At 54.4% G+C, this 11,420-nt stretch overlaps 1 protein-coding gene across 2 annotated transcripts; it reads right to left on the reverse strand.

Moving 5' to 3' along the window:
* Window positions 1-722: 722 nt before the first annotated feature.
* Nanos3 (nanos C2HC-type zinc finger 3) lies at window positions 723-10,529 on the reverse strand. Of its 2 annotated transcripts, none has more exons than XM_055620732.1 (2): window positions 3,362-3,880; window positions 723-790 (listed from the first exon to the last, which is right to left on the reverse strand). In XM_055620732.1, exons 1-2 carry the CDS (start codon window positions 3,828-3,830, stop codon window positions 723-725), a joined length of 537 nt encoding a protein of 178 aa, XP_055476707.1. In that variant the 5' UTR covers window positions 3,831-3,880. The 2 variants fall into 2 exon arrangements, 1 of the variants encoding a protein (XP_055476707.1); XR_008721686.1 differs by lacking the exon at window positions 3,362-3,880 and adding an exon at window positions 10,382-10,529 and having other exon boundaries at window positions 725-790.
* Window positions 10,530-11,420: the final 891 nt, after the last annotated feature.

An 11,420-nucleotide genomic window follows, 5' to 3' on the forward strand; every position in this document is an offset into this window, starting at 1 on the left:
TTCTTCCCTGGCTCCCAGACCATCCCAGGCCAGGAACAAAGGAATCCCTAGAAATCTAATTCCCATCTCCACCTCAGACCCAGAAAAATATGGGCTGAGGGTAAAGCCTCAGGCCAGTTAAATGCTTTCCTCAGCTTCCCCTACAGGACACGTGGAGCCGAAGAAGGCAGACAAAGGTGTAATCGTCCACAGAGTGTATCCCCACCCCTATTAAGCCCAACATGGCATTTGTGCCAACCCGTGACACCCAGGAAGGTAGCAGTATCTCTTGAGGGACACTAACTTGGATCTCAGTAGTCCCCTCAAGTCCTGTGCACCTTCGTGCAAGGGGAAGGCTTCATTTTGCATATCAGTATGCAGTGGGTAGCTGGGGGTTTGATTATCTCACAGCTACCCTAGGGGTATCCGATCCTGGTTCAGCTCCCCAAGGTGACCCCAGGATTCAAAGAGCAGTTTGTCATGTGGGAGGTGGCAGTAAGGATGTGATCTGTAGAGTAGCGGTATCCCTGCCAGCCAGATTCATACCACCTTGTCCCAAGGCCAGGCTCCACTCCTCAACATTTATTGGGTGCTGATGCAACAATACAAGCAAGACCAGGGTGGGGGCAGTCTCTGACAAGACTGTGCCCAGCCTCAGAGTCCTAAGCAAGGTCCAGTCTCCAGCACGCCTGTGTCCAGACCCTTGGCAAGGGTGCCACCACAGTCCTCCCCACTCCAAGCTCCTAGGCCGTAGTGGAGGGACAGTAGGCCGAGGGTGAAGGTCCAGAGGGCTTCCTGCCACTTTTGGAACCTGGAGGTTAAAAGCAGAGGAGAGAAATGCTGAGTGGCTCAGATGGCCAAGTGAGGTACCCACGGTGGCACCTACAGCCTCCCGGGCTGTTGCACCACCTAGTGGCCGTACCTGGGGTTGTCATTCTGGGACACAGAGCTGAGCCAAAAGCACAGAAATGGTACTCAAGGCGGTGTCCCTGCCAGGCTGCAAGAGACCTTGCATCCCTTACACTCAGAAGGCAATGCTCAGCTTGCCGTGACAGTGTGCTGGTAAGGGCATCCTCCAATACCAGGGAGGTGTTCCTGTCACTTCAGAATTTAGAGACCATCACCTATGACTCCTCATTGCTGGCTTCTCCAGGCTGAATCCCTTTCAGACCTCACTGGGAGGGACAGGGCTGTGGTACAGCAGGCAGAAGGTCCTGGGTACCAGCCCCAGCATCAGACCAGCAACATAAAACTCAGACATGGTAGCTCATGTCTGACCCAGCAATAGGGAGGCTGAGGCAGATTCAGGTCCACCTGGATCTATGTAGAGACACTGGCTCAAAAACCACTTCACAGAACGGCATCCTCACCTGTACAAAATCTGCCTCTAACTGGAGTTTCACGGAAAAGTTAAAGGAGACACCCCAGCCCACTGCCACCCTCTAGGAGCTCCCAGACAACCATGGAGGCAGCACATAGCCGATAACCAACCATGGCTCAGCAGCCAGCTGACTACCTCTTAGGCAAGTTCAGTGCCCCACCCACAAATTTAAGGTTTTCCTCCTGTGGGTCTGAAGAGCTATTAGACATGGAAACACCTGCCATCCTCACGCAATCTGAGCTCCTAACAACAAAATATAAAAAACAAAAACAAGAAACCCCAGCGGGTAAGAAGGCTCGCACTTCTGCAGAAGACCTGCATTTGTCCCAGCACCCAGAGGTCACTCACAACCAGTTGTGACTTAAGCGCCAGGTTTCTCATCCCATCTTCTGGATTGACACAGGTGGTGCGCACACATGCACACAGGCCAAAAACATCTATACCCATGAAATAAAATTGTCTGCATCTCTTGAGGTCTGGTAAAGTGCCTCAGTAGGTATAAGCGACGTGTGCTCGAGCCTGACCATGTGAGTTCTGTCCCCAGGACCAACACTGTGGAAGGAAAGAACCGATTCCTTCAAGTTACGTGTGGATGAGTGCATGTGCGCGCACACACAACCACAAATAAGTGTAACTTTCTAAAAAATAAATAATAAATAGGAAAGGAGATACCAGGACACCCTGCCCTGGGGTGCCAGTGCCCAACTGTAGACACTTGCTTCTGAGATCTTGGCCCTAGGGCTCATTAGCATATTAAGTCTTAATAGGGCCAGGGAGCTAGCTCAGTGGTTGAGTCCTGGCTGCTCTTCCAGAGGACTGGTGTTCAATTTCTAGCACCCGCACGATGACTCTTAACCAACTGGTTCCAGGGGGACCCTCCCCTCAAGCATATGGACACAGCACACATGCAGGCAGACCACCCCCACACGGAAAATCTTTAAAAGCCTTAGTTCCAGCTGATTCAGCCAGGCCCTGGAGTTGGAGTGGTGTGCTTCATTTGTGGGGGAGATGGAGAGGCCTCATATCCTAACACAGACCCACCATGAATGCACGTTCCAGACAGGGTCCAACTACAGTCTTCCCGGCCCAGCCCCCCACCCAGCCCTCCTGGCTGGGAGCTGGGCCTATAGGCCCAAGGCAGCCAGCCACCTTCCTGGAGCTCTGGAACCCCTTGGCTCTGGTCTGATGCTCCTGCCAGAACTCTGATAAAGCAGCCTTGCCCATCCCTGCCTACCCCACTACACCCCATGTTTGTGCCTGTGGAGGTCAGAGGACAACTTGAAAGATGTCCGTTTTCTCCTTCAACCATATAGATCCTAGGAACAAACTTGGGTTTTGCAGGTTAGAGGCAGTCTTTACTCACTGATTCTGGAAACTTATTTTTTATGGTACTGACTGGGGAACAAATTCCAAACTCCCAAAACTGACACCTGAAGATCCAGTGATTCCTAGCCACCCCACAGCACACACCCATACTCAATCACACTTCCACTCCCCAGGCCCAAACTGAAGATCTTAAGACTCCTACAAGTCACCTCCTCCAGGAAGCCTTTCTGGGATCCCCTCATCTGAGCCAACTCGCCCCCTGTCCAGGACTGTCTCATCTGCCACTCTACTGTCTAGTTTCTTCACTGCTAATCCAGTACCCAGTGAGGAACAGACAGGAAAATATTACTTGGCAAATGAACAAATGATTTTAGGGTTCAGATAGGTTTATCAGCTTTCCCCCCAAACTTTACAACTCCTGACCCCCAAGTAGAAAGCAGAGCTCACCGTAACAGCCATAGCATCTCTTAAGTACCACCCATTCCTGGGTTGCTCAGAGAATGACCTGTGAAAGGCCACACAGCAAGCATAGTACACCCCATGCTACCAGCTCAACACTGTGGGTCCCTCAGTTTCTAAGATACTGGCATCAAACACTTAAAAACACACCCAAAAATCCTAGAGCCTAGAATAGGTTCATTCTCCACCCTGCCCCTAAACCACCTGCACAGACACCTGCTGCTGTTTCTCCTCCTGGGCGGTAGCCAGCATCCTGTGTCTTTGCCTTGTCAGGCCGGGTCAGCTTTTTCCCTGCAGAGTTCCGGGTGGTGTAGCAGTAGACAGAAGTGTAGCCCTGGACGGTGAGTGGGCAGAAGCGTCGAGTGTGGGCATGCTCCTGAGTGGCTCCACACTGGGGACACACATAATCCCGCAAGATGGGACACAGCACCCGACCTGCCTCATCCTTCAGGACATGGGACTGATAGATGGCCCGGGACTCGCCATTGTGTTTGCAGAATGAGCATAAGCGTTCAGGAGCTGTTGAAGATTCTTTCCTGGCTTGCTGGCTTGCTGGGCTCGGCTTGGGCTCTGGCTTGGACTCTGGCTTGGGGTCCAGCCTTACACAAGGCTTCTCTTCCTCATGCAGAGCCCCAACCAGGTTTGCAAGACCCAGGTAATCAGTCCACAGATTGAAAGTCCCCATGGCTGGGCAGAGGAGCAGAGAAGAAAGCCTGCCTGGCTCCAATTACCCCTTCTTCCCTGAGCTCAGACTTCTCTGGCTGCTTTTTTTTTTTTTTTTTTCTTGAGGGGGTGTGAAAGGGTGGAGCAGGCAGGCTCTGGGGGGGGGGGTGTCTCTCATTGTCACTGGGGGCTTCTTACACACCTGCCCAGGGGGTATATGGTGTTTGTGTGGGCTGGAGGTAGCCAGAGGCAGATGGAGCCACTGAACCCGCAGGCTTCCCCAGGATCTCCTCCTCCTCCCTGTGGGAGGTCAACCCCTGCTTGCCTGTAGGTGAAGAGGTAGGTGGATGGCTGTGAATTCTGCCCCAGGGCCAAACACTTAGACTGACCAGTGATTCACTGATTTTTTTTTTTTTCTCTCTCTTCCCCAAGGCTGGGGAAGGGGCCAGGTAGCCTTGAGTTCTTGTTAGGTCAGGTATTGCAGCAATCCCAGTGCCAAAGAAGGGGACCTCTGCACAGAGGGGTGGGTAGGGGGTGGGGTAAGGGGATAAGGGGGTGGATAAATAAATCAAGAGCTGGATCCCAAATCTCTGACTTTGGTAAGGAACTTTCATGCCCACTCCACAAACCAAGAACTTAGTCATTAAGTGTGAATTAAAAGAAAAGAAAAATAAAAGGAAAACATGACTGCTCCTAATGGGTAGAGGAAAAGGTTCTTTTGTAGATAAATGGACAGTTGCAAGCAGAGGCAGAGACATCTGAGAAAGCCCAGGGTGGACATGAGCAGCAGACTGAGCCAGCTCATGTAAGAGGGGAACTAGAGCAGAGGCAAACAAACAAAACAGAAAGCAGAAAGGGGTGTGTAACCAAAACAGCTGTGCTATAATAGAAATCAGAGAGGCTAGGGGAAGGGAAAGCCCAGCCTATTTCCTTAACTAGAGAAGTTCAGGTAGGGTAAAAGGTATACCAGCCAGGAGGACCTCTAACAGGCAGGGACTGGGGGATGCTGGGAGAACGAAGCAGCCTGAGGCTTCAGCTTTGATAGGCACCTCAGCCATTTGCCCTGGGTTGGAGACCTTACAAAGTGGAGTTCCCAACTCTTTCTCCTCCAGTTAGCTCACTTAGGAGCCTCCAGGTTGGGGGCTAGGAGCACGGAAGGAGGGGAAAGGGCCCTCAAGCACCGGAGGGAGGGCAGGCTACAACTGGAATTTCCAACCCCACCTGTCAAAGGAGGCCTCAGTCTGAGCTCAAAATGTGAAATGTGTTTGGTTGGGAGTCAACCATTAGCTGTGGCAGACTTCCATCCCACTCATTCATCGGCCTGCCCATCTGTCTGATACACACGTCCATCTACCAATTCACCCATTCCTGAAGCCTCATTGAGCAGACATGCATCCTTTCAGGAAGTTTCTGGCCCCTGAGCTTCACTCAAGGTTGCCCCAACACCTAATCCTCCAGGGTTCCCAATTTCCAATTCCAGTCTGCCCATTGAGCTCCCAGGCACCAGGACATCTCCTGGTGTTGAGCAAGTGACAGGCTGAAGAATTTGGGGGCCATCTAAGGGGTCCTGTCCTTCCCATTCCTGAGACTGCTGTTTGGCCCAGCCACAGTGACATTCATCCCCCGGTGGGTATGGCCTCCTCCTTACAACCCACCGACAACAATGAATGTTGATTGTGACCTTTGCTGTGGCCTGAGGGAGGGGTGGCAGGCTGCCTGGGGCTTTCCCAGATCTAGAATGTGGGGAGTGATGGGGTAGACGGCAGTTCCAGGCCTCGGGGTCCACTCAACGGTCGATGGTTTGTCTGAGCTGCTCAAACTCACCGACAGGTTGAATGTTCCCCCAAACCCTTGGCAAGTTCTTGGTGAACTGAGTGGGGAGTGCGCCAGAAGAGCGTAGGGAGCATATAGAGTGATGGAGAAACCAAGGTCCCTTTGACTCAGGAAATCAGCCATCAGTTATTCAGTGTCAGCTGTCTTTTTGGAGACCCAGAGAAGCAGCACAACTCAAATCATAATTTAAAAAACGCAGCCCTTGAAACAGAGGCGACAATGTGCCTGTCGCAATTCATGTGCTTTACTTAAGGGCTGCACCCACGGCTGACATCGCAGTACTCTGGAGTCGGGAAGCTTGGGACTGACTGCGGCAGCAAATTCCAGGCCAGTCTGAGCTAGACTGAGTTCCTGGGGAGGGCTATGCAGTGAGATAAAAAGAAGGAAAATCTTTCAAAGTGGACCTGTGAGGTGCAGATTCCCCTCACAGGTAGTTGGAAAGACTGGTCCAAAAGAACACAGAGCTGGTAAGTTCCTAGCCACCATTCTGGGAAGTCTGGTAGCCACCAGGTTCTGGCCTGGGGTGGGCATAGAAGCACGTAAACAAGTTACTTTAACACAATGTAACAGGGCTCCCGGGGCTAGCTTGGTTGTGAAATAAATAAGTCTTTCAATACAATGTAGACCTTCTGCCTTCCCATGGTCCTAAGCTTGGATTCTACGTTTCAGAGCCCACTGCAGCTTTTCCCAGCCTAACGGTGAGCTGGGAAAGGAAGGCCTTACCACCCACTCTGGGTCTGAAGCCTTCTAAATGGTTTAAGGAGGGGACAAGATTCCCCAGGCCTTTGGCTGTGAGTGGAGCCTCTGCTAACTTTGCTTTAACTGAACTCCTGATACCTCAGTGAGGGAGTGATGACCCTTAAGGATCTCTTGAGGTCCCACAAGACAGATCAGGAGCACCAGAGTGGACTACGCTTGTGTGAAACTCCAGTGGGGCAGCGCCAGTTTATGTAGCCCCAGACTTGCTCTGAATTCAAGTCTCTTCCAGGATCCACTAGGACTCCTGAAAGCCTCCAGATTCCACCACCTGAGAGCTTAGGTCCTGTCTAGTACCTCATTGTGGTTCCTGAGCACCCCAGAGTCCCCTAGAAGTTCAGCTCCTTCCAAGGTCCACCCCAACCTGCACACCCAAACCAGGCCCCTGACCCCAGCAAGACTCAGGAAGCACTCCCACTTGGTAGCGCCCTTAACCCTGCTTCCTCAGCCCAGGTCACATTCCCAGCCCCGGGCTGCTGGCCCGTGTACCTGGCCAGCAGCGCCCTCTTTCCGGCCAGGGGCTAAGGGGCAGCCCTACCACTGCCTTGGGAAAGGTGAGTCTCCTGCCTTGAGCGCTCTCAACCCTGAGGAAGTTATCACCTAGACTGGTCAGAGGTAAGCCAGGCGCCCGGGCTTTGCACAGATCACCGCTGTACTTCAGGGGAAGGGGATGCTTCGAGGTCAGAACAGTTTTTAGGGGATTCCTGAAAGCTAAAATTGATGTTTATGAGGCACACAAGATACTCTGGGCAGTGAGGGTCATCCTTCAGACAACCCTCTTTTATTCTGTTAAGTCCACTTTGCTTACTTCCCCCTGCCGAACTTTTGTCCTTACGCAATGGGAGGTGTCTGCTAGGGACATTCCCAGCAGGATAGCATTGCCTGTGGGAGTCTGGCGGAGGGGAAGGGGGCGTGGCGTGGTGGAGATGCCTGGCCCCGCCCCCTCCTGTTCTCTTTGTCTGCAGGCGTGGTGCAGGCTTCCCGCCCTCGCTGTCTGTTTGCGCTTGCCTGCCCTTTGTCAGCGGGGGTCGCCTGTCTGGGTCTGCCTGCACCCTTCCTGTGCGTTTGTGCGTCTGTCCCTTTTCTTCCCGGTGCGGCTCCGGAAGGTGGTTGGCAGGCATGCCCCTGGTGTGTGGGGATCACAACCCTGACCCGAGTTCCAGTGTCTGGGGGCTGATAGCATACTTCCCGCCATGTGTCTGCTATGTGCTTGGGCAGGAGGTTTAACTTTGAAGTTCCGTAGGGGAAATGGGGGTGGGGGGGACTCTCCAGGTCGTGGTGTCAGTCATCTTGGAAATGACCCAGGTGGGTCCTGCCCCGTGCTCACTCTGAGCAGCAAACAATGCTGGGGAACTAGAAGTCAGGTTGAGGTGAAATGCCAGTCCCAGCCAGTGGGGAAGGAGTAGTGGATGGGTCAGCTGTCTGCTGTGTTCTGCCCCTGTGGTCAGAGTGTATGCTTGTGTGTAAGTCAGTGGGGCAGAAGGGAAGAGAAGGTAGGCCTGGAAACAGCCTATTATTGGGAGTACAGTGACAAGACAGGCGGGAATCTCCATGGGGTCACACCGGTGGCCCAGGTTGCCAGACCTCTTTTTGCCACATTTATGTGGATCCCGGGGTACCCACCCTTCCTTCCCAAGCTTCTCCAGGGCTTCCAAGATATTCATGTCTTTCATGGGGGTACTCAAACAGGAACTCGCATGTCCTACCCAGCCTGGGTGTAGCGGGTGGGCCAAAAACTCAAATTTTCAGACTGGCTGGATGTGAAGCCAGGGCTGTAGGCTATTGTGAGGAGGGGTCTGGCCGCTCCTGGGTTAGGGGCTATGATGAAAGGCTGATGGGAACTCCAGATAATCTTTTGAACTTCTTTAGCTCAAGGTGCAGAGTGGTCCTGGTTATGCATCAAGAGGCTGTCTACACAAACTCATTTGTCTACTGTATACTCCTGTTGGGGGTCTAAACTATTCCCTGGGGCTAAAGGGAACTCACTTGGGGGTGGGGTGTGTCTGGGTGTGTGAGTGCCACAGTGCGTGATACTAGTAGTGTGCCTGTTAGTCTATGCAGCCACTTCTGGGGGCTTGCTTGCAGGTAGACACCAGCACTGTGGGTGGGTATGTCGGGTTCACTGTGTGTGACTGCAGGTCCATGTGTGAACAGGCGTGTGTGGGCGTCTGGGGCTCCTTAGAGTACTGGGGGCCTGCAGTCTGTCAGCCCATGATGGCCTCCTTCAGGCCCAGCCCCGCTCAAATATCAGCTGTGTTAAGGAAGGGAATTCACTGAGTCACATGAATGTCCCCAGAGATAATTGCTGCCTGGCACATGGTAGCTGCTTAATAAATGTTGTTGGACATGGTGGCTGTGGGACCTGTCACCTCTGTACTTGGAGGCAGAACACCTTTAACCCCAGCTCTGCAGAGGAAGGCAGATCTGAATTTGAGGCCAACCAACCTGGTCTACATAGAATGAGTTTCAGTGCAGACAGGCTCTCCATAGTGACACCTTGTCTTGGAAGCAACAGCATACTGAATTGTTGCATATCCATGTAAAGACCCTGAGTGTCCTTTCCCTGGGTGTCTGTGTGCATGTAACCATTAATGTCTGGTATCTCTGCATGGTGAAAGCATTAGGGTAAGCGACCATGGATGGAGGGTCCATGGGTTGGCTTTTTTTGTTTGTTTTGATGTTGAGCAACCCCAGGGCCTTGTCATAATGCCAAGTCAGTGCAGTGCTTTACCGCTAAGCAACATCCCTAATTTTTGATTTTTTTTTTTTTTTTTTTTTTTTTGTGGAGGTTTGGTTTTTTGTTTGAGACAGGGTCTCCCAAGTATATCCCTGGTTGGCCTGAAACTCACAATACAGACAGGAATACTGGCAGGAACTCAAGAGATCTGCTTGCTTCTACCTCACAAATGGTGGAATTAAAACTATGCTCCATCACACCTGGATTCCACTTTTTTTTTTTTTTTCTCCCTAGGATCATCTCTAAATTGCCCAAATTGGCCTCAGATTCACTCTGAAGCCCACATAGGCCTTGGGTCTCCCATCCTCCTGTCTCAGTCTCCCAAGGGCTAGGAAGACAAGCCTGTGCCACCAGGTCCAGCTCCAGAAGGAGTCATGGCTTTATGGGTGACTGTCTCTGTGGGCATCTGTGCCAGTATGCACGTGTGTGTTCTGTTGACTGTGTCAGGGTGGCTGGGACGTCTTTGGGCTCATGTGAGGGGTGTCCTTGTTTGGAAGTGCGTTTGCAAACTAAGTTACTAAGGGGACCATCCTGCACCTGTGGTTGTCAGTTATTCTGGGTTTGTGAGTGACCTGCGAGGGTGGGCACCACCGGTGCCTCCACATTGGGCCTTTGCAGGGTGTCTTCCGGCCTTTGTGGGTGCAGTGTGTTCACGGGTGTTGGTGGCATGGTCGACTGTGGCTGAGGGGCAGTGTGTGTCTGTGTCAGGCCATATGGCTTTTAGGACTTCGGTGACTTGAGACTAATTTTGGTTTGGCAAGTGCAGCTGTGAGCGGTGGGGGATGGGTGGGAAGGAAATGCGGGAACCCAAGTGTGATGGGGGTACTTTACTAGCCCCCAGTTAGCCAAAGAGGTGGCTTCTGCAACTCCCAGCCCCAGCATGCCTACCCTCCGGGGCGAGGTCCCCGGGAAAGGTGCCTGGTCGCTTTAAAGCTAGAGCGCCTCAGCAGAGTGATCGGGGCCATCTTTCCTTTCTGCGGCCACTTTTGGAGGGTGGGATCCAGTCGGCAAACCTTGTCCCCCACAAGCACCGTGCAGACGCGGTCCGTGTCCCCGGCCGGAGGCGGCCTCCCTCCCCGCGCCCCGAGAACAAAGCGTCCCGGCCCCGCGCCCCGATCGGCCCGGCCCAAGCGCTCGCGGCCGCCTCCGGGTGCAGGCGGCGTCCCGGGCCGTAGGGCCGGGAACAATGGAGGCCTCGGCCGTGGCCGTGACCGGCAGGTGCGCCCCCAGCCCCGGCCCGCGCTCACCTCGTCTCCGCCGCTGCAGCGCCCTCCGCTCGGTCAGGGCTCGGGAGCCCACCCGGCCGCCCGCGCGGGAAGGGACCGAGCGGTTCGAACCCGCGGCCACGCGCCCGCGCCCCCGAGGCCCCCCGCGCGGCGCTCGCGGATGGGTCCAGCTGCGGCCGTGCGCGCCCCGGGCCGCCGGCAAGCCCCCGCGCTCCAGGCTGCGGCTCGCGGGGGACCCGGGGTGCGGGCAGGGACCCAGGCTGCACGCAGCCCTCCAGGCGCGGCGGGAGCACGCGCGCACAAAGGCACGCGGGCCACAGACAGGGAAGGTGCGCGGGGGGCCTTGGGGCGTACGCCCGCCGGACGAAGGGGGTGGCGGCCACACACGTAGGGACACCTGGGAGCGGCAGGCGCCTCTTTGAGGGACAGCACGGAATGTTCTTAAAACTGAATATGCCTAGCCGGAGCCCAGGTTCACAGATCACACCCACCGTGTACATACAACCGGGGCACAGCCCAGGGGAACCTGAAGATTAAGATGCAAAACCAGACCGGCGCTGGTGAGCCCGCCCACTCCTGTAAAGCCTGGCACTGAGGAGGCTGAAGCCGGAGTGTACCGAGGTTTCAAGCCTGGACTACCGAGTTTCCGGCCAACCTGCGCTGTACTGGGAGGCTCTGTCTCAAAACAAACAAAAGCAAATAAACCAGAGCACGTCCACGGGGTCCACCAGACAGTTTCCGGGCACACGCAGTTAATGGGCACACAAACGAACGTGCAGCCATTCATGGTTGAAGCAGGACCTCCAGGTACTTGGTAGGACCCAGCACTTGCTTCTCCGACCGTGGGGCAAAACCATGCACGCAGTCTGGTTGTGCAAGCTCCTCCTGGGGTGGGCACAGAGGTGGGAGGAATCCGGGTCCGCCAGAGATGCAGATACAGAACCCCACAGTGGCAGCTACAGGAGCACCACCCAGGCACGGCGCCATGGCTGAGCCCCTCCAGGGTCTTCACACAGAGCCCCACGTGCTCCCGACACACCTACTTCTACCACAGCCTCAG

This window comes from Psammomys obesus, unplaced genomic scaffold (assembly GCF_907164565.1).
Source record: "Psammomys obesus unplaced genomic scaffold, mPsaObe1.curated_primary_1811, whole genome shotgun sequence".
Taxonomy (NCBI): Eukaryota; Metazoa; Chordata; class Mammalia; order Rodentia; family Muridae; genus Psammomys; species Psammomys obesus.